The sequence below is a fragment of the Oryx dammah genome, unplaced genomic scaffold (assembly GCF_014754425.2).
Source record: "Oryx dammah isolate SB20612 unplaced genomic scaffold, SCBI_Odam_1.1 HiC_scaffold_9, whole genome shotgun sequence".
In the NCBI taxonomy this organism is placed as follows: domain Eukaryota; kingdom Metazoa; phylum Chordata; class Mammalia; order Artiodactyla; family Bovidae; genus Oryx; species Oryx dammah.
In genome coordinates this window covers 42,862,177-42,890,085 of record NW_024070193.1, presented here as the reverse complement: position 1 = coordinate 42,890,085, position 27,909 = coordinate 42,862,177, and the positions used below count along the sequence as shown (strand labels likewise).

Below are 27,909 nucleotides of genomic sequence, written 5' to 3'. Positions count from 1 at the left end.
CAGATCAGTATCCCATCTTAGAGATGACAGAAAGGCTTGTACAAACATGTCTGTGGGCCAGTTTTTGGGAAGTGACAAATTTGAACCTTCACTCTCATTCTGCCTCCTTGGCCTGAGATGAGAAAGGCCTGGGTGTGGTCTGAGAGCAGCCATGGGCTCTGAACACTTGGCTGAAACCACAGACTCAGACACACGTACAGAAACCCACATCTCTGGCTGGGCTGTCACGGGAGCCATTCAGGCTGCGTGGTTGGGCTGGAGCTCAGCTTCCGCCCCTCTCCTTCCTCTCGATTTGGATTCAGCTCCCTCTTCCTGTTCTCAGTGTGGACACGGGGGAGGGAGGCACTGGGGGAGCATGTACAGGGGTACCCTGTTCCTTCGCATTGCCTGTAATGAGCTCAGTCAGCCCCTCATGGCTTCATTAACTGAGGCCACTAGACAGAATGGGAGCCCCAGCTGGCAGTCGGGTCCAGCAGGCTGCTGGACACACCATGAAAGTCTAATTAGGGTGTGGCCAGGCCAGTGCAGCTGCTGTGGGCCCTGGGCACCAGGCCAATGTGTCCACAGAGTCCCCCCATTCCTTTTGGAAGTGCGGGTCTCCAGGGGATGCCTGGATGTGCGCTCTGACCCCAGGGCCAACCAGCCTGACCTCTGGCTGCCTCTTCTTTGGAGCTCAGTGCACAAGGTCTGGACTGTGCTCTGGGTCCTTCATCCTGGCTGTCCAGAGAAGCCTTGTCCTGCCATCTTGTAGGCCCTTCATTAAGAAGGTCCACCTACCTGCCAGGTAGCCTTTCAGGGTGAGGGGGGAGGTGCCCAGGCCCAGGTCTGGTCATGTTATTCCCACTGCATAGTCCATCTGGGCTCCTATAACAAAGTATTCTGGGCTGGGTGGCTTGTAAACAGCAATGGTTTTCTCACAGTTTTGGAGGCCGGAAGCTGGAGATCAGGGTGCCAGTGGCAGCATGGTGAGGTTCTGGTGAACTCCTTCCTGTGGCTTGTAGACGCTGATCCTCCTTGTGTCCTCATGGAGTGAAGGACAGAGAGAGGAAGCAAGCTCTAGAGAGTCTTTCAAGGGTGCTGATCCTATCACGAGGGCTCCTTTCTTCCCCCATGACCTAATTTAATCCTTCTTATCTGCTAAAGGCCCTACCTCCTAACACCATCACATTGAGAGCAGAGTTCAACATGTGGCTTCTGGGGGAATACAGACACTCAGTCCTCAACAGGAACTCATGTCTCTTGACGCCAAGTCTAATGCTCCTACTTTGCTCCATGGGTTCTGTCTTTCTAAGGCCCCAGCTACTTCCTCTCCACCTGGGCAGTTGAAAATTTTCCAGCTCCCCAGGGAATGCCTAGGAGGAGTCTGGGCTAGACTCATCCAGGCTGAGTTCCATGTGGCAACCCCGTTCAAGGAAAAGCTCAGCCTACGGCCCTGAGGGTTCACCTGCGGCAGGTTGAACTTTCAGAAAACAATACCATCACGTGTGTCTTCTTCCACTATCACATATTTCTGTTCTAATACACCTTTTTTCAAAGCACTCTGACTTCTTTGCTCTCTTATAATCCTCATGATAACCCAGGGATGTAGTGAGGGAGTCACTGGTTTTATCTCAAACCATCTGATCACCAGGCAAGCTAAGTGGGATGTTACCAAAGGATACACCATGAGGTTCTGAGTGAGAAAATCCAGGGCTCCTGACTTTCAGCTCAGGCTTCTCTCTCCAAGAAGTCACATGGGTATATATCAAGCATCTCTTGTTTTCCTAGACCGTGCTTCTTGCTGAAGACACACACATGAACGAGACACAATCGCTCCTCTCTCTCTCTTGTGAGTACACAGCTTGGGCACTGTCCATAGGTGCTGTGGTTGGGGCAGACTCCCAGTTCCTATGGCCCTGCTCTGAACCCTGCCATCCGCTCGCCCCTCAGGCCTAGCATTTAGGTGTCACCTCCTCTGCAAAGCTTCCATGAGTCTAGCCTGGTGCCCTCCTGTGTGTATCCACGATATTCTGCACTTGTTGATTTGCTTCTTCAGCCAGTATTTACTGAGTTCCCACCAATGCCCGGTGCTGGCTTACAATGGCAAGCAAGACAGACTTGGTTCCTGCCTTGGTGGGATTTACCATCTCGTGGAGGAGTGAGAAGTGGCATCAAACAGATGCAAATAAATGAAAGACAGCCTGCCATCAAATGCTTGCTAGGATGGAATGATTGCCAGAGTCCAGGCTGGAAGGTCTAAGACGGCTTCCCCCACCTTTCCTGGCACGTTGGTGAAGACAGCTATACACTGGGCTCAGCTGGGCTGCTACCCTCTCCACATGGGGTCAGAGTCTCACTTTAGTCATGGGAGCTCAGGGTCCCGAGGTGGCAGTGGGAGAGCTGCAGTCTCCTTGAACACCCACCTCCATCTCCTGCCCAGATTCTGTTGATCAAAGTGGTCTGAGCTCCAGCTCAGCTTCAAGAGGAGGGAAAACAAAGCCTTGCTTTCACTGGAGGACCATCAGAGGCTTTGCAGCCCCTTGAATCCTCCACACTGAGCTAGAACGGCAGTCAGGGAAGGCTGCTGGAGGAAGTGGCATTTAAGCAGAAACATGAGCTGAGGGTTGAGAAGAAGCAACCGTGGGGACAGTGTGAAGGGAAGAGAGGCCACTGGTTCTGGAACTGTGATGAGGGAAGCCATAGCCAATGAGGCATTCTCAGTAGGGAGTAGCATGATCTAATTTCCATTTTAAAAGGTCACCCTGGCTTGGAGGGGGCAAGAGTGACACTGAGGAGACCAGTAGGCTGATAGGAGTATAGCTCTCTGGGCAGGCATGATGGTGGCCTGGGTGACAGCAGAGCAGAAAGAAAGTGGACAGGTGCTGGGAACTCTCTCAGAGGTAGAACTGAGAGGGATCCATATCTGACCTGAGATGAAGGGACTTCAGGAGGAGACGTGGCAGAAGATGCCACCCTGTGTTGTAATTATCTATTTTCCTTGTCTGCCCCTCTTTTGACAGTTGGGCTGCCAGCTCCAAGATGGCAGAAGGGGTAGCTGTTGACTTGGGGTCTCTAGCACCTGGCATCAGCCCTCACTGATGTTTATTGAATGAATGAAGGTCAGATGGTAATTAGAGTGGCTCTGGGCTAGGGGTGGTGGGAGTCAAGGAAGGGGACATTTGTCTTCTGGCTGCGTTAGGAGCTTGGGGAGGCTATTTGGGTGAAGGGCCACACACTCTGGTAGCTGGCACAGGCACAGAGTTGCTGAGAAGACAGTGTGGACTTTACAATGGTCTCTCTGACTAAGGAATCAGGGCCTGCACTCTAGTTTACCAAGTGTGGTCCTGACCAGCAGCTTTGGCATCCCCAGCCTCTGGGGACTTGTCAGAAATGTGAAGCCCTTAGCGTCCCCTCAAACGTCCTGAATGAGAAATTCTGGGGGTGGGGCCCAGCAGCCTGTATTTTATCAAATCCTTCAGGGGATTCCAGTGGCCATTCACGTTGAAGAGTTGCCCAAGATGATGCCTTTCTAGATGATAAACTGTTTACAATTCACTGTCAACCTATGCCAGCCCTCCACATCCCTCAGCTCCCCCAGGGTAAAACCCATAATCCAGTGCCCTTTTGCAGCCAGGCCTGACCTAGACTGGCCTTGTCCATTGTGAGGCCTGGAGCTGGGAGCCCTTCCTGAGCGGGGGCCTGCTGACTTCTTTCTGAGGCTGTTAGACCACAGAATTCTCCCTCCCCAGGGTGTGCACGTGTGCGTAGTCACTCAGTCGTGTCTTGACTCTTTGTGACCCCATGGACTATAGCTCAGCAGGCTCCTCTGTCCATGGAATTTTCCAGGCAAGGATAATGGAATTGGGCTGTTTCCTACTCCAGGGCATCTTCTCAACCCAGAGATCCAACCTGTGTCTCTTTGTGTTTCCTGAGTTGGCTGGCAGATTCTTTACCACTACGCCACATTGTTTTAAACTAAACTAGCACTCTCTGGGACCCAGTTTGAAAAGTTCTGTTGACACAAACTCTGGATTCCCCTTTGGAATGTTGGAGCTCCATGCAAACAGTGTGGGAGGTGAGAGAGTCCCCTTCTATTTATGACTCCCTCAGTTTTTGAAACCCCTGACCTTCTGGGGAAATACCTGATAAAAATGCTCTCTTCGGAAGTTAAGTGTTGGTTGCTAGTATTTGGACAGCTGTGATAAAAGGAACAGGGAATTCTGTTCAAATATGTTTAAGATGGGGAAATTCAGAGTGTGGAAAAAAGCTGGAAGGTGGTTGGCCAGTCAGTGAATGATGTTTAATATTCTCTGTGAAGTAGGTTTGGAGCATCTCAGCTTCACAGGGGAGTTGAGAAGGAGGATTCAGTGAGTAACCAACTTGATTGCCAAGAAAAGGCTTCTTTGGGGGGATGTTTTGTTTCCACAGATGTAGCATTTCCCTAAAAAGATGCTACAATTTAGACTTAACCTTCCAGGTGAGTCCTGGGGACAGAAGGACTTTTGCAGTGAGTAAATTGAGCCTATCGATGTGCAAAGGATTCAGCATGGAAAGGTTTGCTCAGACTGGGGTGGGGATGATGGGCGAGGTCCTCCAGGTGGGATGCGCATCTCATAGCTGCTGCTGTTACTGTAGCTCCTGTCACACCAGTGAGGCTTTCCAGCAGTGCTGTCCAGAGCTGGTGTTCTCCTGGGCTGGGTTGCCAGGGGAGTCCTTCCCGAGGGCTCTGTGTCTGTGCTGTGCAGGTTGTTTAATCTTTCAGATAGCCTCCCCTCCACATCACCGTATGCGAGGTCTCTACTAGATGTTTTACATGGATTATATCATTTAACCTTCATGGTAGACATTGTGACCTTTGAGGTAGGTACTATCTCTGTCTTTCTAGTTGGAAATATTGAGATTTAGAGAAATTAAGTAATTTGTCCAGAGGGACACAGCCAGAGCAGGTAAGTGGCAGAGCGAAGATTCTAATCTTGGTTTAACTAGCTCCATAATGCAAAACTGCTTCTAGCTGCATGACTCTGGGTGTGCCCCTCGCCGCTCCGGTTTGGGTTCATGTTTCCTGAGAGTCACCCATCAGCCCAGACCACATCCTCCTTGTGTGGGTATCATAGGGCCTCTTCTTCTCCTGCTGGTCAGCTCATGCTTGTCACCCCTGGGCCAGCTCAGGGCTCAGCTCCTCTGCACAGCCCCATAGTCAGCAGCTCTTCCCCTGGCCTCCCACAGGAGGCTGTCCTGGGGCTCGGGTCAGATTACCAAGGAATGATCCAGTTCATGTGTCTGGTTCTCCCACTTGAAACTGCCAGCTGCTTGAAGGCAAGGGAACATTTCTAGGCAGTCTCCCCCTTTCCCTCTGACATACAGATAGAAGCTCTATCAAAGGTTTTTGAATGAATAACTGAAAAGACCAAGATACTACCAAAAACTTCCTTCAGAAACGGAAGGAAATAGACTTACCTTGTGCAGCTGCACAGGAGAGACGTGAGGTTCAAGGATAACATTTTCAGAAAAGCAGATTTTTCACTCAACCTTGAGAATGTTCTGTAGCCAGAACGGTCCAGCATTAAAGGGGCTGCCTTGGGAGGTGTGAGCTCCCAATCCATGAAGGCGTGTGCACAAAGGCCAGGTGTTTTAGGAACACATGTCTGTAACATGAAGGCTGGTTAGATGGATTGGTGTTTCTCAAAGTGAGGGAGGCATCGTCCATAGCCCATGAGCCATAAATACTGACTGATTAGTCAATCCTCTTCTACTCTTTGTGGTTACAGTTTGTTTCCAGTGTGTTGCTAACGCCTCTCTAACCCCCCTTTTAACTAACAGACGGCAAACCCAGGGCATCAGCATCTGCCCAGGTTTGAATGATACTGTTTTGAACTTACTTTTTCAGTTACCTTCTATTTAGGGCAAGTGATGCTGTTTTTAAAAATTTGGTATTTTAACCAAGACTGGGGAAAGCCCTTTGTAAATAAACCCATTTAAGTAAAAAGAAGCAATGAGCAGGAAGGTGTGTTGTGCGGGGTGGCAGAAATCCAGAAGCAAGCATGAGACACCCTGAGGGCCCTTGGCTCTTGGGAAGTGAACATCTTTCATCTCTGCTCTCTCCATCCTCCACCTTTGTCTTTGTTGCTGGGAGGGATTTTAAGGCAGGAGGGTCAGCCTCTTGAGTAGTCCTTGCAGTGGTTACATCCCCTTTTCCTCCTTCTAGTTCTTCCTCGGGCCCCCCCCCCAGATCCTACACCCAGTGTCCTGGAATCTTCAGAGACTCATCAGCAACTTCCAAAGTATTAACCAGGACATGATTTACTTACATTTGGATACCTGGGGGAGGTCATGGCAACCCACTCCAGTATTCTTGCCTGGAGAATCCCATGGACAGAGGAGCCTGGAGGGCTACAGTCCATGGGGTCGCAAGAGTCAGACATGCCTGAAGTGACTTAGTACACATGCATGAATGCTTAATATACGTAGATACATGCCTATCATTTCAATTTTATTTTAAAAATAACAATAGATATTATAATAAAGGTAAAATAGATATTGTGGTAATTAAGTAGTATGCAGTAACTATTGTTACTAATAATTAACAAGCAGTAGTATGCAGGGGTTTAGTTTTGACTCTATTCCATTAAGCAAAGTGGATAATAATGACCTTCCAAGATTATATAGCACCTTACACTTTGCAAAGGACTTCCCCAGGCTTTGGCTGCTTAAATACTCCCAAGAATCCTGGTGGGGCTTGGGGAGTCAGGGGCGGTGTTGTCATCCCCATCTAACAGGCAAGGGACCCAAAGGCCAGCCAGGGTGGGCCCCGCTTAGGATCCCGCACTGACCGGTGAAAGAGCTGACCAGAGGAGCTGTGGGTCAGCACCCTTTGTCTGCAGAGTGCTGCATACACTACAGGATGCACCCATTTGGCAGGTGGATAAACCAAAGCAAAAGGAGAAGATGAGGTTGCTCAGACATTGCCTAATGAGGCAGGGACTTTGTCCTGGTACTCAGAATCCATCCAGCAAGTCAAAAGGGAGCTCAGCAGTGCTGCTGGGCACCGGCTCAGTGTGCCTGCACTTTGAGGTGTGAGGACTGAGCCAGCGAGCAGTGACTAATTCTACGTTAGGGTGGAGGAGGCAGGTGGGGCATCTCTAGGCCACGGCCCCAGGCCTTGAAATACTCGTGAGGGTTTCCTAGGGGAGAAGGTGGTAATGGGAGGAGGAAAATCAATATTTATAGCAAACCTACTGTGGGCCCTACATCCACATACATCAGTCAGTGAATTTCCCCAGTGACCTGGTGACGTGCTGGTAGTAATAACAGTGATGTCAATAATAATTATCATTAGTATCAGATGCTGGGTTTGATGCTGAGAGTGTCTCATGAATTTCCTCATTTAATCCTTAAAGCACCTAAATTTAGTTAGGTGTTATACACTCTATTTTACCGATAAGGAAAATAAAAGGTTTAACTAGCTTCCCAAGTCCACCCAGATAGTGAGGGGCAGAACTGGGTATTTGGAGCCCAGCCTTTGATGCCATAGCACCCAGCATGGGTAAGCAGAACCTGCTTTAGCCAGGTGACTCAGTTAATATAGTTTTTCCCTTTTGGATTGACTGTCTCAGGGCTGGCATCAGCTGAAAGCAGCTTCTAAGTCAGCAGACTGCAGCTGAGTGAAGGGGTTGCCCTAGCCCCAAAGCCTCACACCGGTTGTCTGCCACCAGGCACCTCCCAGGCAAAGCCGCAGTCACACTCTGCCCCTTCACCTGGGCAGCTGCTCTGTCTCCCACCTGGCCTTCCCGCCCAGTGACCATATCACTGGTCCATTCAAAACCTTCATTTGACCTTGACTTTCGAAGCCCTTCATGGTCTGGCTCCTCCCTTCCTGCCATAGCTGCCTCCTCTTCACTACGTCCTGCGTCACCCCTGCCCAAGCCCGACAAACTTCTTCGGCCCCAGCACATCTATGTCCTGTCTGACCTCACAGCTTCACACTCAGCCTTCTCTCTGCCTGCAGAATGTGCCTGTCTTTGCATGTCCCTCCCAGCAAAGTCTTACATGTACTTCAAGCCCACTGCATATGTTTCCATGATTCCCCATCCACCCTGAGGCAGAATAAGCCTCTCCCTCCCCACCTCCTCTGAGGTCCCCTTTCTTAACAGCATAACAAAGGAAGCGTCTGGTACTCTCCCCTGATCAGCATCCTTCCCTTCTTCTCCTGATAACAAGACCTTGATTTTCCTCTGGGGAATCATCCCTCAACAGTGGTGAGTCTGTGACCAGCACTGCATCCTCTTGGCCACGGCGCTTTAATCTAGCAACATGCAATTCCAGGACTTTTGGTGGAACGACTGAGGGAAAGCTTTCTTTTTATGCATTACTAGCAGTCAGAGTGCTTGCTGTTTGGAGAGGGTCTGCCTGAGAGAGAAGAGAGCGCAGAGAGACAAAGGCAGAGCCCAGAGACAGAGCAGTCTTGCTGACCTTCTTTCAGCCTCCGGATGTAGCTATGCCTCTTTACAACTTTTTATTACAATTTTTGATCTTTAAAATTTTTCTTCCTCCCATTACTGCTGTTTTTGTTTAAGTCAGCCTGAAGCAAGTTCTTCTGTCACTTCAACTAAAGGAGTTCTGACAGTGGCCACAAGAATTCTTGGTTTGGCTGAAGTTTGGCTGCTAGATTGTGAGCCTTCTCAAGGCTCATCCAGTCATCTTTTTAATTCCCTGGGATTGGACAGTTCCCGGCACGTGGCAGATACTCAAAGGATACTAGAAGAGTGAGTGAATGAGTGAATGGCTCTAGAGGGATAAGGGAGACACGAGAGATGGTTCCTGCCCTCACAGGGGCTAAGTGATGACACAAGCCCACAGGCGTGAAGGACAACTGACGAGTGGGTTAAGCAAGAAGATAAAATGTCATCCGGAAGTAACTATGTAAGAAGATTGACGTGAGCGGTTCAGATGGAACATTGAGTGGCTCTCAGATGACCCCTGGAGGAAAGGCCTTTGAAGTAGATTTTGCTGTGTGGAGTAAGGAGGGGAAGGCATTCCAAGTGAGTGAAGGCAAAGAAGTGAGGCAGGAATGCCCAGGACCCCGGAAGAGCTACCCCTCTTCCCAGGCTTCAGCAGCCTCCCTTCCCTGTCTTTGAAGCTAGATACATAAATCGGGAGGTAATAACCATTCACCATTTTCATTTTTGTGCTTCTTGTTATCAAATAAGTTGTGGGATTAGAGAAAAAAAATCCTTTGTGAGATCACATGTGTACATTTGGTTTTGAAACATACACTGGCTGTTGTCATAGAGGCCTGAAAGGCCCTCACTGGCCACTCCATCACTCACCCACCCATTTCGATAGATGAGGCAGGAAAGCCTCAGAGGGTTTGAGCTGCAAGCCCAAGAACACACAGCCAGTTAGCAAAGTAGGGCACAAGCTGAAGCATGCTCCTCAACTCCCAGTAAAATAGCCTCAGATTCCTTAAGGGCAAAAAATAAATAAGCCAAGAAACCCATTCCTGGCTCAGAGCTTCACCTACTTACTGCCTGGAGCAGAGAGGGGGTTAAGGGGAAGAGCTGGACTGGTGGCAGATTGGCTGGGCCTCAAATGCCAGCAGAGGAGGTCAGACTTTATCCTCCGTGTCAAGGTCCATTTGCTTCCCTCATGAACCCCAGGGAAGATGCCTAAGTTACCACTCAAACTCTCCTCAGACTCTTGATCCACCTGGGGTAGCAGCCTATGATGGGTTGAATTAAGTCCTCCCAAAATCTACAGTTGCAGTCCTAAACCCTCCAGTACCTGAGCGTGACCTTGTTTGGAGATAGGGTCTTTCTATCAGAGGTAATCAAGTAAAGAGGAAGGCATTAGAGTGGGGCCTAATCCAACATGACTGGTGTCCCTATAACATAAAGAGAGGGGATTTTGGACATAGACACACATCCAGGGAAAACATCGTGTGAACATGAAGGTGAAGGCCAAATGCCAAGGGACACCAAAGACGGCCAGCCCACGCCCAGAAGCTATGGGAAGAACACAGAACAGGGAGGCTCCCCCACAGCCTTCAGAAGGAACCACCCTTGCCAATGTTTCGATCCCAGACTTCCAGCTTCCAGAGCTGGGAGACTGTACACTTCTGCTGTTGAAGTGACTCATGTGTGGTGCTGTTTGGACACACAGCAGCCTGGTGTCCAGCAATATACCGCCCAGACGCTCATCCTGCCCTTCCAGTCCTGGTCCACTCTGCCCTCCCTGGCCAGGCCTCCGCCCCTCGTCCACCTGCTCTGCTCTCGGGGGCTTCTGGGGATTCTCTCCTCGATCCCTCGGCCACCACTGTACACCCTACCCATTTTTCTGGTCCCAGCTCATCCTTCTAGGCACTTTTCTCCTATCTGTCATCTGTGTGCCCAGACCTCCCTGGCACCAGAGAAACAGTGAACAGGATAGACCTAAACTTTGTTTGCCTGTATCAGTCTTATCTGAGGACGGGCAGGAGACAGCAAAGATATTGCTGTAAAAAAAGAAAGAAAGAAAAAGACAGACATAAGCTATAAAGGAGTCAAAGACAGAAACAAAAAATAAATGAAGTGGGTGGGTGCCAGGAATGGTAGTGGTTTAATAACAATAAAAATAGGGTGGTGTGCTGGAGACCAGGGAGCCGCTGGGGGGCAGAGAAGGCCTCAATGAGGAGAAACTTCTCAGCTAAGTTCTCAGTGACAAGAGGGACCAGGTCTCAGTGACAGGAGGAACCACCACCTTCCCTGGGTGAGGTGCACACCCCTACCTCTGCCATTATAGACTGGGGAGACACCATGCATTTCTCCTTCATAGCTCTTATCGCTGACACCATTTCCTATCTAGTTATGTGCTTATTTGGTTGTCTTCTGAGGCCCCTACTGGGCTGTAAGCTCCATCAGTCAGGGAGCATGACTCATTTTACTTCCCACTGTCTGGCACAAAAGATGGCACCCAGTTGATATTTGCATAATTAATCATTCATGCTCCCAGCAAGGACAAAGAATACCAAATCCTCCTTGGGACAACTTAGGTAGCAGGAGGTTAAGCATACTTCTTGGGCCCCAGAACTGATTGAGAGAGTGCTTTCCTGAGCTCTGCTGGCAGCCACCCAAGCAAGCCCGGTACAAGACCTGGGAATGTCTTGGAAGGGAGCAAGAAGCCAGAGGCAGGGACTCGGCATCTTGGGGATGGGATGAGCTTAGGGTCTCCCCTCCCTCCTAGAGGGTCCACCATCGCAAGGCAGTAGATTTGGATTCATCTGCAAAGTGGGGCTCAGCAGGCCTGAAAGTGGGTTCTGTTTGCTAAGCAGAATTTTTCGGCCCCCAGCCGGGAAGTGGGAGAAGCTGGCTCACTGCTGATTTCATTTTCCCAACTCGCCAGCTTGGCAAGGCCTAGCTCCTCTAGCTGCAGTCACTTGGAGCCTCATACCTAGTTCTCTTAGCCAAGGAAAGAAAGCTGTGACTCACCAGAAATTGTCATTGCTATTTTCTGGCTGTAAAAAGGAAAACACACATGTATATGTGAAAGTTCTCGATTTTACCTCAGCTCAGCAGCTTCCACGTGCTGTGTAGACACAGAGATGCAGGACTAGGAAAGCAGAAAAGCCCTCAGGATGTACCATAGAGGACAGAGCGCCTGCCCACATTAATTTTGGCATCTTCCCGAAGTGTGGCTGCAGCAGGCGAAATGGCTGTAAATGTGGAGAGCTGGGTCTCCAGTCAAAGGGGTCCTGCTTTCAAAAGGGACAAGGAAAGAGAAAAGAGAAAGTCAGTGTCCCCTGAAAAGAGAAAGTCAGTGTCCAGCTCTGCCATCCGTGGCCTGCATGCTTCTTCCTGCGGTCCAGGTACACTGCAGATGGCCAGTGGGATGGTAGCCATTACGCTGGCCAGAACTCTTGGGACCCTGCTCCTGCCCCCGCCTCTGCCTTGCTTCCTGGGCTCCAGCCATACTGGCCTTTACTCAGTTCCTTAAATGCCCCAAGCTCCCTGTCCCCCAGTGAGCCATTGCCTGTCATGTTCCCTCTGCCTGGAACCCTCTCCCCCGAGCCCACCTTCATCTGGCTCCCCCATCTCTTCCTTTAGAGCCCAGCTGAAAGGTCCTCTCCCTTAGGGACACTTCAGTGACCCCCGAAATCAGGCCAGGTCCCCCTGTTGTGGGCCCTCTTGCACCACACTCTCTTCTCTAACACTTTGTGCAGCTGTGACTTCATCTGCACATATTGAATGCTCTGAGGGTTACCTGTCTCCCTGCTGGACTGTGAGCTCCGTGGAGGTGGGAACTGTGTCTCTTATCCTTCATGTTATGTCCCTGGAGACTGGTCCATGTGAAATATTCGATCAGAGGGTATCAAGTGGGTGAACTGCTGAATGACCGTGAGCGAATGATGGTGGAGGCGTTTTCTGGTGTTTAACACCAAGGTTGACAATATGGTCTGAGTAGCCAGGCCATAGAGGTTAAGGGGCCTACATATAGTCACACAGGCAGTATGGACACAGGGGAAGACCCACACCCCGGCCAGGTCCAGGCGTGCTTCTGCTTTATTGTGTCTTTCTGCTTCACTGACTAGGCCCCAGTCTTTGGCCCTTCCCTCTTCCTCCTGATGTGGTGAGGGCCAGGTGCCAGTGTGGCAGGATCACAGATGGCAGCTCTCCACAGAGTGGTCAACTCTTCCCTGACCCTGGCTGTGGACAGCCCTGTTCACTCCAGTCTTTTAGTCTTACAGGTGAGCTGCCCCATAGGAGGGGAGCCAGGGCTGGGAGAAGGTGGGGTGAGCCAGAGCAGCCTCCTGTGTGGGGTGGACCCAGAGGATGGGCCTGCTGGTTGGAAGGCAGGCCTGGGACAGTATCTCTGCAGAGGATGGGCTGGCCCCTCATCCGCATCCTGCGCTTCTCCCAGGTCACCAGGGCAGGAGGAGGCCGGCCCTGCCCCACCCCCCAGCCATAGCCTCCTGAGGACTGGCCTCTTCTGCCATGTGGCCACGTGCAGTTGTAAAGAGTTCCAGGTCACCCCCATGGTTTCAGATATCATCCAAGGGCTTGATGCCAGTGTCCACATTTGTCTCTCTAGGCCAGATACCATCCTCTGGGTGTTCCATATGCCCTTTAGAAGGAACCCATCACCTTCCCTTCCTACTCTGCTTCTATAAGTGCCCTCATCGCAGTAAATGCCAACCCCGCTCTCAGGAGCCCAACCTGGGAGACTTGGAGTCATTCTGAGCATCTTCTTCTCTCTTCCAACCAGTCAATCTCAGGGTGCAGTCAGTTTACCACCTAAATGTTTCTTGAATCTGTCAACTTCCCTTGCGGCCCCCTTGAGTTCATCCTCACACAGTAGCCAGAGTGAGAGTTTTAAAGTGAAATTTTACCCTTCCACTCCCTTGCTCTAAACCACTCAATGGAGTCCTGGCCAACATCAGGAGGAAGATCAAACTGTCTACTGTGACCTAAAGGCCTGTGTGGCCTTTGCCTAATTCTCCAGCCTCGTTTTTCATCCCCCCCATCACTCCAGGACACCATGCTGCTCGAACCTCCTTAACTGTGGTTTGGCTCACTAATCTGCTCTGTCTAGGCCTTTGTTCATTGTCTTTCTCCACCTAGAAACTCTGCCTGTCAAACTCCATTCCAGCCTTGAGTTTTCAGTCTAGCAAGTGCTTCCCTAAGGACCCACCCATGCTCACCCTTCCACCAGATCTGGGTGAGGGGGCCTTCTCTGCCCCATAATCTCCTTCCTGTCACTACGTTTATGAGGCTGCATTGTCACCTTCTTTTTCCTTATCTGAGTGGAAGGCTTGTACACTTGCTGTGGTCACTGGTGCACGCCCAGCCCCTCGCCCGCCGGTCTGGTACATCCACACAGAGACAGACAAATGAACGAATGAAAGCCTGAAGGAACCAAGGCCTTGATCTTCCCAGCAGCCTCTTACCTTAGCTTGACAAGTCCTTGGTTGCTTCCGGGTAATTCTCTCCTTGCCTCCGCTCCTTCTGCCACCCCTGCAATCCTGTGTGAGGCTGTGTTGCCTCCTGTCCACAGCCGAGGAAAGCAGCTCGTTTCTGCTCTCTTATCCAGCCTCCCTGGCCAGGTGACCTAATTAACGGTGCCCAAGCTGTCCCAGCACTTCTGCGCCCTTTCAAGATCTTTTCCCTTCCCCCTGAAACTCACTTCTGGTGTGACTTCCATAAATTTTGCACTTTTCTTTTCCTGATACTGTTCAATTCTTGAATCCCCAGGCTGAGTTCAGCCCCTGAAGTAATTTAGGTAACAACTCAGTTATCTCATCTCACCATTAATCTTTCCATTCCCATCACCACCTAGGAAGCAGTGGAAATAGGATGTAAACTATTTCCTTCCCAAATCCACGTCTCCCCTTGCGGTTCTCATCTTGGTTCACGTCATCAGCATGCACCCGGTCGCCTGAGATCCAGATCTCACATCCCCCTTCCTGGTGGTGGTCGCTAAGTCATGTCCAACTCTTGCAACTCCATGGGCTGTAGCCTCCCAGGCTCCTCTGTCCATGGGATTTCCCAGGCAAGAATACTGGAGCGGGTTGCCATTTCTTTCTCCAGAGGATCTTCCCAACACAGAAATTGAACCTGGGTCTCCTGCATTGCAGGCAGATTCTTTACCAACTGAGCTATGAGGGAAGCCCAAGAATACTGGAGTGGGTAGCCATTCCCTTCTCCAGGGAATCTTCCCAATCCAGGGATTGAATCTGGACCTGCCTGCTTTGGAGGCAGATTCTTTACCATCTGAGCCACCACCTCCTCTCTCTTTCTAGGAAGTCTTCAAGATTCTCATCTCTCCCGGTGAGCAATCTCTTAAACCTGCCCTTCTCTGGCCCCCACCCAGGCCCTCATCATCTCTCTTCTCCTGGACTAGAGTCACCTCCTGATTGGTCCTCCTGCTTCCAGCACCATGCCTCTGTCCACACCCATCCACCCCTGCACTTGTCTCTCTAACCATCCATCCACCCGTCCACCTGTCCATCCACCATCTTCCAGTCTGACCTCAGTGATCTTGGTAAGATACACATCGGTTAGATCATGCCTCTGCTTAAGTAACTTCCATGACTCCCCACTGCCCACAGCAGGCATTCTTAACATTGGGTGCACATTAGACCCTTCTGGAGAATGTTTTTAAAATACCAATACCAAGTCTCTCTCCCCCAGAGATTCCGACTTAATTGGTCTTGGAAGGGGCCTGAATCTTGGTGTTTTTAAAAAGCTTCCCAGGCGATTTTAGTGTGCATCTCCGGTTGAGAACCATATGGCCTAGATGATAAAACCCCAACTTGTTAGGCTGGCATTCAGCTCCCCACAGTCAAGCCTTTAACTGATCTCCCCATCCTTATATCCTCCCCTGACACACTCAGGATTTAGCTCTGCTTTTTTGCTCCTAGCTCTGCGGAGCTACTTCTTTGTATCCACAGGTCCCTCTGCCTACAATTCCATCTCTCTCTGCTCCTCTGGAAAGCTCCTACCTATGCTTCAGGACCCAGCACAAATGTGACCTTCTTGTTGGGTTTTTCTTCCACAGCATATGCTATGTGTCAGGCATGGTTCTGGGCACTGATTATGGTAACTAAGAGAGAAACACTTCCTGCTCTCCAAGAACTTCAAGTAGGGCAGTGGGTGGGGAGTGGAAGCTCCTTAGGGCAGAAATCCTCAAACCTGAGTATGCATCACAGTCCGCTGGAGGGCTGGTCAAAACACAGATGCTGGGCTCAGGGCCAAGACGTCTTATTAAGTGGTCTAGGGTAGCCCCGAGAATTTGCATTTACAACAAATTTCCAAGTGGAGCTGATGCGTCTGGGTTGGGCTCCACCTCTGAGAACTCCTGTCCTAGAGTGAGGTCAGAGGCATGCTCTCCAGAGAGTATCGTTTAGGCTGAGACCCAGAGACAGGGAGAAAAGTGGGGCTCACGCGCTCTGGAGCCACAGAGTACGGAAGTCCCCAGTGGGGAGAGGTTGGCAGGAAAGCACAGGGGATGATGTGACGGGGACGCAGGTGGAACTCCGCGTCTTCTCCAACTTCTCATGCAGAACGGATGCCCTGCATGTCTCCATCATAACGTTCAGCACCTTCCACTGTAATCCTTTTGCCTCACTGCCTCATTAGGAGCCCCTGGGAGGCAGGTTTGTGCCACAGTCACCTGAGACCTGACGTGGAGCAAATGCCGAGGGATTTGGAGGATAGGAGCCTGGGCTGTTGGCTTTCAGTGTCCCGGCTTTTTCTCTAGGCTCAAAGCAAAAGACATGCTTCGTTTATCTTATAGCATAATGTCTCCTTTCTTTCTCTTAGAGGTTTTTAACCTATCTATCCTCTGTCTAAACCAAATTCCCTTCTCCCAGATTCCTGTTTTCTGGACAGATTTTTAGCCCATTTGGTGACAGAAAAGTCAACTGGCCTCTCCTCACCTATCTTTTCCAAGCCCAGGGTTTGGGTGGAGTAAGCGGGGGGCAGTCACAGCTGCCCAGAGGCCCTCAGGGCTCCCCTCTCCCTTACTTCCACTTGACTTTGGGAAGATGATATGGTCATACTGGGAGTCAGCTGAATTCCCCACCTCAAAAGTGCTGATAGGAGGCTGCGTTTCCTGAGAGAACCCTGGCCAGCCCCCAGGGGGAGCCAGGCAGGCCTGGGGGATTGGACCTTGGGCCAGGCACCCTAAGGTGATGAATAAGCCTCTGCCTCAACATCACCTTCCCACCTTGGAAAGTGGAGTAAGGGTTATAGGTCAAGAACACAGCCCTGATGCCCTGTGTGGCAACATGGGGTTATTGGTTTGACACTGATTTCTAATTGTCCTTCACTCTTCCTGGACACCAGGGTATATACACACTTTACTGAAGCTAACAGAGGGGTCTTTGGTAAAGCACAGAGAAGATAGAAATATTTCATTACCTAAGGAAACACTGATGCAAAGTGGCCCCAGCACTGCTCTGTGACCTTGGGAGGATTGTTTCAGCCCTCATGGTCTCTGTTGCTGTTAAATGTGTTACAGGAAAATGAATTTGAAAGGGCCCCACTAAGGTCAAAAGAGCTGCGGTGGGTGACAATGTAGAAAATTTGTGGATGACAATTCCAATAAGCTGTCTTGGTTTCTATAGGAAAGACCAGTATCTCCTCTCGCCCGTGAACTGTTGGTATCTAGTCCTGCACCAGACCAGGCGGGAGAGCCGAGACCATGCCACCCTCAACGACATCTTCATGAACAATGTCATTGTCCGCCTCTCCCAGATCAGTGAGGATGTCATCAGACTCTTCAAAAAGGTGGGTACTCGGCCCACCTGGGTTTCTGCCCCAGGCTGGCTATGGTGAGACTGCCAAGGGTAGGGTGTGGTCTGGGAATATGGGACCAAGGAGCAGGCGTGTTGAAGGGGACAGGAGGCTGAGGATTGGACTTGGGCCCCCAGGCTCCAGGTTTGAGTCCTGGATGTGGCTGGGGTCTCAGCCACTTCATCAACCACCACCACAAAAATAAAAACCTTTGCATGGTTAGGTAAGTTGTACATTCTTTCTAGGAAATCTGGAAAAATGCAGATGAGCTCGCACATAGAAAATAACATCACCTGAAATGTTATCTCTCAGCCATAATCACTGTCAGAGGAATTTCTTTATATGTACATATGTAAATACCTTTTCTATGACTGCTTGTCTTTATACATTTTGTAGAATATGTGTGTCCTTTTCCCAAACGAGGTCAGACTGCATATGATTTTACTCCTTATGTTACCTAACAAATTGGATACCACTGTATTATAAAATTTTTCCATGTCAATGAATATAATTCCATAACATTTTGAAAGATTATGTAGTATTTCATCATATAGATATACCCTAGTTTATTTAACCAATCGTTTATTGTTGAACGCTTCAGTGATTTCCATATTATTTTAAATATTGCTGCTGTGAGCTTCTTTTATATAGACCTTTGTCATATTCACTGCTATTTTTTAAAAATTTAGGTATAGTTTATTTACATTATATTCGTTTAAGGTATATAGCATAGTGAATCAGTATTTTTACAGATTGTACTCCATTAAAAGTTATTACAAGATAATGTTTATATTTTCCTGTGCTATACAGTATATCCTTATTTTTTGTTTATTTCATTTATTGTAGTTTGTATCTCTTAATCGCATACCACTTATTTGCTCCTCTCTCCTTTGGCAACCAGTGGTTTGTTTTCTGTATCTGTGAGTCTGTTTCTTTTTTGCATATACATTTGTTTGTATTATTTTTTTGGATTCCATGTATAAATGATATAATACAGTATTTGTCCTTTCTGACTTATTTCATTAAGCATGATATTCTCTAGGTTCATACACATTGTTCCAAATAGAAGAATTTCATAATTTTCCTTATTCATTTGTCATTTGATGGGCTACTGCTATTTTCTTAAGATCAATTTCTGTAACAGGAATTTTAAGGTCACAGTTTGCTCATTTGTTTGTCTATGAAATGAGGTTAAGATCATCTACTCCCCAGGGCAGTGTGAGGGTTAAATGAACTGGTGCATGTGAAGGAGGGGGCTGTTATTGACAAGTGGTTCAGGGTGTTGTCTTGGGTCCAGAATTCTTAAATCTCAGGGTTCATTTTCCTGGCTGCATCGTTTATTAGCTGTATGTCTTTGGGTTTGTTACTTAAACTCTCTGAGCCTCAGTTTCCTTATTGGTGAAATGGGGATAGAAATACCCACAGGGCAGCTGCTTGGGTTGAGAGGGTTGTAAAGCATGGAAAGCAGAGCCTGGCACTGAATAAATGCTGAGGAAACCTGGCTGTTATTATGCTAGTGGAGGAGACAATTACTATTGAAATGATACAGCTCATCCGTTCTTGCCTGCTGCCAGTTTTAGGGAAGAGGTGACATGGGATTGCCAGACACACAGAGGAAGATGCCAAGTTGGTTTGAAATACAGTCATCTCTCCCTGGTCTGTATGTGGACTGTCCGCTTTGAGGATGTCTTCTATGGCAGAATTGTAACTGCAAGCTAATTGCCTCCTGCCACACAATCTGCTCTGATTTCTTGCTGGGGCCGTGTTTATGAAGTGTTGCTGTTGTGTCCGACTCTTTGCGATCCCATGGACTGCAGCATGCTAGTCTTCCCTGTTCTTCACTGTCTCCTGGAGTTTGTTCAAATTAATGTCCATTAAGTTGGTGATGCCATCCAACCATCTCATCCTCAGCCGCCCTCTTCTCCTTTTGCCTTCAATCTTTCCCAGCAACAGGATCTTTTCCAATGAATCAGCTCTTCGCATCAGGTGGCCAAAGTATTGGAGCTTCAGGATCAGCATCAGCCCTTCCAGTGAATATCCAGCATTGATTTCCTTTAGGATTGACTGATTGGATCTCCTTGCCATCCAAGGGACTCTCAAGAGTCTTCTCCAACACCACAGTTCAAAAGCATCAATTCTTTGGCGCTCAGCTTATTTTATTGTCCAGCTCTCACACCCATACTTGACTACTGGCAAAACCATAGCTTTGACTAGATGGACCTTTGTCAGCAAAGTGATGTCTCTGCTTTTTAATATGCTCTCTAGGTTTGTCATAGTTTACCTTCCAAGGAGCAAGGGTCTTTTAATTTCATGGCTGCAGTCACCACCTGCAGCAGTTTTGGAGTCCAAGAAAATAAAGTCTGCCTTTGCTTCTACTTTTTCCCCTTCTATTTGCCATGAAGGGATGGGACTAGTTACCATGATCTTAGTTTTTTGAATGTTGAATTTTAAGCCAGCTTTTTCACTCTTCTCTTTCACCTTCATCAAGAGGTTCTTTAGTTCCTCTTTGCTTTCTGACATTAGAGTGGTGTCATCTACATATCTGAAGTTATTGATATTTCTCCTGGCAATCTTGATTCCAGCTTGAGCTTCATTCAGCCTGGTGTTTCACATGATGGACTCTGCATAGAAGTTAAATAAGCAAAGTGACAATATACAGTCTTGACATACGCCTTTCCCAATTTTGAGCCAGTCCATTATTGCATATCTGGTTCGAACTGTTGCTTCTTGACCTGCACATGGGTTTCTCAGGAGACAGGTAAGGTAGTCTGGTACTCCCATCTGTTTAAGAATTTTCCACAGTTGGTTGTGATCCACACCATCAAAGGCTTTAGTGTAGTCAATGAAGCAGGAGTAGATATTTTTCTGGAATTTTCTTGCTTTCTCTGTCATCCAGCAAATGTTGGCAATTTGATCTCTGGCTCCTCTGCCTTTTCTAAAACCAACTTGTACATCTGAAAGTTCTCGGTTCACATACTGCTGAAACCTAGCTTGAAGGATTTTGAGCAAACCTTACTAGCAGGTGAACTGAGCTCAGTTGTTCAATAGTTTGAACATTCTTTGGTACTGCCCTTCTTTGGGATTGGAATGAAAACTGACCTTTTCCAGTCCTGTGGCCACTGCCGAGTTTTCCCAATTTTCTGACATATCGAGCGCAGCACTTTAATAGCATCATCTTTTAGGATTTTAAATAGCTCTACTGAAATTCTGTCAGCTCCGTTAGTTTTGTTCATGGTGATGCTTCCTAAGACCCACTTGACTTCACCCTCTGGGATGTCTGGCTCTAGCTATGTGACCACACCATTGTGGTTATCTGGGTCATCAAGACCTTTTTTGTAGAGTTCTTCTGTGTATTCTTCACATCTCTTCTTAATCTCATCTGCTTCTGTTAAGTCCTTACCATTTCTGTCCTTTATTGTGCCCATCCTTGCATGAAATGTTCCTTTCATATCCTGCAGGTTTCTTGAAGATGTCTCTAGTCTTTTCCATTCTATTGTTTTTATTCTATTTATTTGAAGTATAGTCTAACTTTAATATTTGCATAAGCAAACATAATTAGGAAGGTAAATACAGTATCATAAGAAACATTCACATAGCGCTTTGCAAAGCCATACAGAAGTGATTCAGACTACATGGTCCCATCACAGGCCCCCGCCTACAGCCACTACCATCACATCTTTTTTTCCTGGGTGAGAGGGACTCACAGAGAAAGGTCATTAGGGCCTTTAGGAAATGGAGGGTCTTTTCCTGAGCTGAGCCCTGGACAAGTGAGATAAATCTTCTCAGCTCTCATTTAGGCTGACAGCAGCCTCACTTGTGATGGAGGTTAACAGGGTGGAAAATAATGAAGAAATGTCTACAGCTGAGCTCCTGGCTGCCTTGTTACCAGGCCTGTGCTTGTAGAACAAAGGAAATGACCCGTCCCCTCTGGGCCAGGAGAGAGCTGAGGATGAGCCTGATGGGCTGATTTAGCACAGTGTGGCCCCATGTATCCTATCAGTTATGGATGATCTCAGCATCGAGGCCTGCATCCTTACATGAGGGATAGTTCTCGAGAGGCTGGTCTCTGGTCAGACTAGGGAACAGGATCATCACTCAGCCCATTCTACAGATGAGAAGGTAAAGCCCGAGAATGGCCAGTTGTCATCGTCCACAGGAGGCACCACCCTTGGGCTTTGGGATCTGTCTCAGAACTGCCTCTCACTGGTCGTGAGACCCTGAGTAGGTCTTTCAGAGACTCAGTTTTCTCATGTGGGAAGTAGATATGGAGACAATGCCACATGGCGGCATGGAATTCCTTTATCATCTGCTAAGTCATATTCCCGCATTGCCTCTGCAGGAGTGGCTTCCAGGCCAGGCGTCCCTCCTGGGCCTGGGCCTGGGGCAGTGGCCCCTGCCAGCTTCTCAGCAGTGCTGAATGCCCTTTGATTCAATAACTCACCCTTTCCTGATTCTCGTTCTCCCTTCTGCAGTGCAGTGTGTTATGCCTGGAGGCAGCGGCTCCCATTCCATAGCCATTCTAGGCTTCTTCTGGGCAAATGGACTTGTGCACGCAGGTGGCTGTTGCTTTAACTGTGAGAAGTGGATCCACCAGAGTGGAACTGTATGAAATCTTAGTGCTCACCGTAGTGATCAGGACTCTTTATGGTTGCAAACAACAGAAACCCAGTTCCACTGACTTGAGGGAGGAAAGGGAGCTTATCTGCTCTTCTAAGCCAAGACTGTCTTCAGGCATGTGGGCTTTAAGGGCACAGAGGGTGCTGTCAGAACCTAGTCTCTCTGCAACTCTGCTCCAATGTTTTCTGTTTTCCAGTTCGTTTGTTTGTTTGGTTTTAAGAAGGGTGGGAGAAAGGCTGATGTATAGTCAGTCTCTCTCTGTGATGACAGCATGGCCCCCACAGCCCCAGGTTTACATCCTACCTGCTTCAAGTCCAGCAGAAAGTGAGAGGTCCCTTCTCTCAGAATTGGGTCTCCCAGGTTCCGACTGACCCAGCGTGGATCACATGAGTGCTCCTGAAGCTGGACCTGCTCTGGCGAGACGCAGTACAGACCCTCCAGGCCTGGGAAACACATCCCTGAAATCGGGTGTACACTCAACTCCCCCAGATGAAGAGGACAGAAAACGGCTAAGGGTGGTTCCCCAGGAAAAACTGAGTGCTTTTCCTTACAAGAAGGGTGAAAAATAAACCAATGGATGTCCTCTAGGTCTTCTCTTCCAGTCCTTTTATTATCTTCTTCCTGAGCTGTTCTTTCTCTGCCAGATCACGCCCCACTCGGCCCCTGCAAAGGGCATTCATTATCTTGTATTCCATTCAGGAACAACTGAGATCCATAGAAAATTCTTCCCAATGTAGAGATAAAATCTTCCAGGGTTTTCACTCACAGGTCCTGTGGGCCACCTACATCAATCCACATATAAATCTATCCATTACTTGAATACAGAAATCATGACTGCATACCCAGGTCCATCTTGCCTCTGGGTGAACACACCAGGTTCCTTCAGTTGACCACTTGTGACTTGGCTTTGCATTTTCTCTCTTCCTGGCTCAGACGTCAGGGCTTCGCTGACCTACAGAAATTAATACTCAGAACCACTCAGAACTCTACAGGAAGCTCTGAGCAGCAAGGAAGAGAGCAGGGCTGTCTAGACATTTTATTTCTAATAATGAAACCTGTGAAAGCACTTGCTTTTTTCATGATCGTCTCATCACATGGTTTAACCGTCAGCTCAAATCTCCTGGGGAGTTTGTACCAAATGTTTTTTAATCTATCCTATGAATTCTGCACTTGTGTTTCTTTATATTTGCCCTTTTAAAACTTCATTTTATTAGATTCTGGCCATATGGGATCAGTGTCCTTATTTAAGTGATTTTTTTTCAAACAGCAAAAATGGTCACTTTTGCAGGAGCTTCCTCTTTCCTCCTCTGTGGGAAAACGCTGTTTTAACTTCTCCATGCCTTCCTCCTCTGCGTTACCTTCTTAGTCATGTCAGTTCTTTGGCCCCATCTGATTCCTTTCTACTTTCATAGTGGAGACGATAGAAAGTGAAACGGAAAGTAGAGAATGAGTTCAGCAGTGGAGGTGATGCTTGAATTGGGCGTTGAAGGATGAATAGGAGTCTCCCAAGTGGGGAAAGGAGGTTAGGAGTTCAGTGTTAGGACAAGGGCTGGAGCACAGTGGACAGAATGTCAACGATGGGGGTCCAAGGCAGCTTGGAACGGAGGCTGCAAAATGGTGGTCCTCAGCTGAACTTGGTTCTCAAGTGTAATCTGCTTGGCCCTCACTTTGTTAAGAAAACTTCAACCAATATTTTAAAATTGTGAAATTTCACATAAAAATCAGAATTTTGTATTTCTCTCAAAAAACCAACTCTGACAGTCCCAGATCCATATGTGGCTGTCCAGAGCTGAGAAGCTGCTGGCCCTTCAGGCAGGGCACACTCACCTCACTGCCTCACAGCCCCTGCACTGCTTGGTGCACAATACCAACCCCTTTATTTTAATAGCTCCTTGGTCCTTTGTGCAGTTGAGTTTTTGGCCTCATTCTGAAACAGGAGTGGTTCTTCAAGTGTAGCTTCAGAATCAGCTGGAGGGTGTGTTACACGCGGATTGTTGAGCCCTAAGCCCACAGCTTCTGATGCACCAGGTGGTAGTGAGGCCTGAGAACCTGCATTTCTAACGAGTTCCCAGGCGCTGCTTTTGCTGCTGACCTGGGGATCACACATGGGGAATGATTGACCTAGTCCCACCTCTTGGTTTTCCAGTAAGAGCAGAGTTTGGCCCCTGACGCAGGTTTCCTACTCCGGGTCCAGCCCGGATTCCACTGCCCCCTGTGATGCACCAGCGGGGAGGGTCCATCTGCATCCTTTTTGCTCTCTCTTTCCGCCTCAACCATTTCTGAGGTTGAGCATTGGAGCCCATTTCATTTCCAGCCTCTGCTTCCTTAACAATAGCCATCCATTATCCTCTGCTCGGATGCCTGCAGAATTTAATTACTTGTCCCAGCCCTGGAGTGAGTTTGATTGTTGGAAGCTGTGGTGTTCTGAAGCAAGCGCTAATGAGGAAAGACTCTTAGCAGAGAAGAGAGGGCATTCGGGGGCCCTGTGTTTGAAAGCAACCATTCACGGTGTGGCAATAAAGGCTTGGTCTAGAGTGAGCTTTCTCGTTCCCTTCTTGAAGATATCCGTCGCATTTCATAAATAAATCAGGGCTTTTGTATCTAATAATTGCCTTGCTTTGTAACCAAGATCAAAAGCACCAATAGCCTTGGATTCAAAGCCAAGTTTATTTATTTAATTTTTTTTTTTTAAATTTTTGGGTTGCAGGAGAGAGTGAGGGCTTGCATGCTGGAGGGCTCAGCTCTGAGGCCTGCATGGAGAGCGAGCGATGCGGGCAGACTGCCAGGGGCTCGGAGCCTTCAGCTGTCTCCACTGTCTCCCATGGAGATGAGTTGTGAGCACTGGCCCTGCTAGTGCAGCCTGCTGACCTGGTCGCTGTCAGGAGTTCCCAGCTCACTCAGAAAACACGCGTTATTGCTCTCATCACAATAGATACACAATAATCATAGATAACAAACAATCAGTGCCTACTGTGTGCTGGGCTCTGGGCTAAACATTCACTTCTTACAGCCTTAGAGGAAGATGCTGTCATCACCCCCATTTTACAAATGAGGAAACTGATGCCAATAAAGGTGAAGAAGGGATTTGAATCCATCTTTGTCTGATCCCAGAGCCCATGCTCAATGGAAAAGGCAGGCGTTAAGGGAGGCAGAAGGATGAGTCAGACATAGTGCCTTCCCAGCTCACAGTGAACAGTGGAAGTGAAGACAGGCGTGTATGCATGATATCAGTATTCAGAAGAAGGGGGACTTTTAATCTGGGCTGGGGGGGCAGTTTGGGGAAGGTTTTGTGTAGGGGATGCAGCATTTGTAGTGAATCTCGAAGTGAGGCTTAGGATTTATACCAGCTTGGATTCCTGGGAAGCTGACTCCAAGACAGGGATTATGTTGCAGGGATATGTTAGCCAGTATTCTTGGAGTCCACCCCCTTGCAGAAGGAAGGGAGAGAGGCAGGATTCAGGGAATATGCAGTCACAACAAAGGCCTCAAATGACTCCTTGGAGAGTTCTGAGGCTAGGGTGGTCCTTCCCGGTTGTCCTGGTTTGTGGGGAGGAAGCTGGGCCTTTCTACCTTCATGTTGCTCCTGGGAGATGTGGCCTGTTTGTGAGGCCGTTCCAAACAGGGCTGACAGTGGGGCGTCTACAGGCAGTACTCCCCACAGGTGAGGGAATATGTTCCCCTATCCTGAAGGCATTCTGAGGGGTGCCTCACTGTGTCCCCAGCAGACATGCGGAGATTTGGGAAAAGTCAGAGGATTCTAGACCGAAGCAAAGGTCCATTGGCAGAAAAGTCTGGTCCTGTATCGTGAGCAGGTTGGCCAGCCTTGCAGCGTGGTGCGATGGTTAGGGCTGTAGACAGACTGCAGGATCCCTGTTCTGCTACTTTTTATCTGCGTGAACTCAACCTAATCCCTAAATCCTCATGGTTTCAACATTTTCAAAATGGAGCTAATTAAAAACGTCCTTCTTAGGGTCATTGTAAGGATTAAAAAGTGATGATATAAAATGTCTACCTGGTATGCAGTAAGTAGTCATTAAATATTAACTACTATTAGGATGATTATTGGGAAATAATAATCCTTTGAGAAAAAATGCAGTGAGAATTAAGTTCAGAGATGGGATAAAGAAACATTCAGGGCACACAGATTAAATAAAGGGTCAGAAATCATTCACTGATTACTTCTAACTTATTGTCTTTTTTTTTAAATTTAAATAACCTCTTATTTCCTTTACTTGCCTTTTGGACCTAAATAGGTTCAGTAGAGGAAAATGGGGAGAGAAATGGCATTCTTAACTTTTATTTTAATTTTTTAATTTATTTTTTTATATAATGTTGTGTTAATTACTGCTGTACAGAAAAGTCAGTTATACATATATAATCTTCTTTTTTAAAAAATTATTTTTAATTGAAGGATAATTGCTTTACAATATTGTCTTGGTTTGTGCCATATACCAACTATATATATATATATATATATATATGCATTCTTTTTCATATTCCATTCCATCATAAACCATATTCCATCAACAATAAACCATATTCCATCATACACCATATTCCATTATGGTTTATCACAGGATGTTGAATACATTTCTTTTAAAATATTTATTTGTTTATTTGGCTGTATTGGGTCTTAGTGGGAAGATCCCCTGGAGAAGGAAATGGCAACCCACTCCAGTATTCTTGCCTGGAGGATCCCATGGACTGAAGCGACCTAGTGCTCATCGGGTCTTGGTTGCGGCACGCAGGATCTTTGTTGCATCTTTTGTTGTGACTCACAGACTCTCTAGCTGTGGTGTGAGGGCTTAGTTGCTCCAAAGCACATGAGATCTTAGTTCCCTGACCAGGGATCAAACCTGAGTCTCCTGCATTCCAAGATGGATTCTTAACCACTGGACCACCCTTGTAGCCCCATCAATACATTCTTGACTTTTAAAAAGCATGCTTCTAACTTTTCACCATTTAATTCTTAGCAAATTAGGAATAAATGGAAACTTCCTTAGCCTGATAAAGAATATTTACCAAAAACCACCAGTAAATATTGTACTTCCTGTTAAAGAGTTTAGCAAGATGGCTGATTACAAGATAAATATACAAAAATTAATAATGTTCCTGTATGCTTGTCATAGCCAACTAGAAAATGTAATTTAAAAATGCATATATTAGAATACAAGAACGATTGAAAATTAAAACCATTAGTGCTATAAATTATCTGCATCATAGAAATTTTGATGTGATATTTTCATTGCCATTCAGGTATAAATATTTCATAATTTCCATTTTGCAGTTTCTTCTTTGCCCCGTAAATTTTTCAGAATTATTCATATTTTAGTTCCAAAGATTTTTTTCAAAGATTTTCTTTGAAACCATCTACTTGCTTTAAATTTTTAACTTGATTGCCCCATAAAAGAGAAAATATTTATAAGAAAATATGTTCTTATAAAAAGAAAATAAGTAGGTTCTATTTTTTTGGTATTTGTTGGAGCATTTGCCTTATCAGATATCAAGACTTCCTCTTACGTGGTAGTATAATGGGTAGTGCTAGAGCAGTGCTGGGCAAACTAACAGGTGGGCTAGATCAGTGCTCAGAAACACAACCCCCCACAAATGGGAACGCAGTATGGCAGCAGTGCATTACAGACTGGGGGGAAGGATGGCTTGTTTAGAAAATGGGGCTGATTCCACTGGTTTCTTGTCCATTTCCTGTTATTTTTTTAGGAACTGGTTTAAACACACACACACACACTTTTATTTCCATATGGAAAAAAATTAGACCTCCACCTTAGTTAACAAAAAAATATTCTAAATGGGTTAAAGTGCTAAAGGTAAAAAATAAAACTAAATACTTTTGGAAGAAGATATAGTAGAAGGTTCTATTTAAAACCTTAGAGGTAGGAAAAAGTTGCTTAAACATAAAGCACAAAACAAAAGAAGCTTACACTATAAAGGAAAATAATGATAGATTTCATTATATACATTTTATTTAAATGTTCTATACAATAACAACTGCAACAAATAAAGAGAAGATACAGACTAGGAAAGGAAA

General features: G+C 47.4%; 1 protein-coding gene across 2 annotated transcripts in view; it reads left to right on the top strand.

The window, feature by feature from the left end:
- Nucleotides 1–27,909, top strand: part of SRGAP3 (SLIT-ROBO Rho GTPase activating protein 3) — a 242,874-nt gene that overhangs the window by 122,517 nt on the left and 92,448 nt on the right. For both annotated transcript variants that reach the window (XM_040245998.1, XM_040245997.1), the window contains exon 3: nt 17,078–17,240. In XM_040245998.1, coding sequence (XP_040101932.1) covers nt 17,078–17,240 — 163 coding nt within the window. The remainder of the gene's footprint in view (nt 1–17,077; nt 17,241–27,909) is intronic.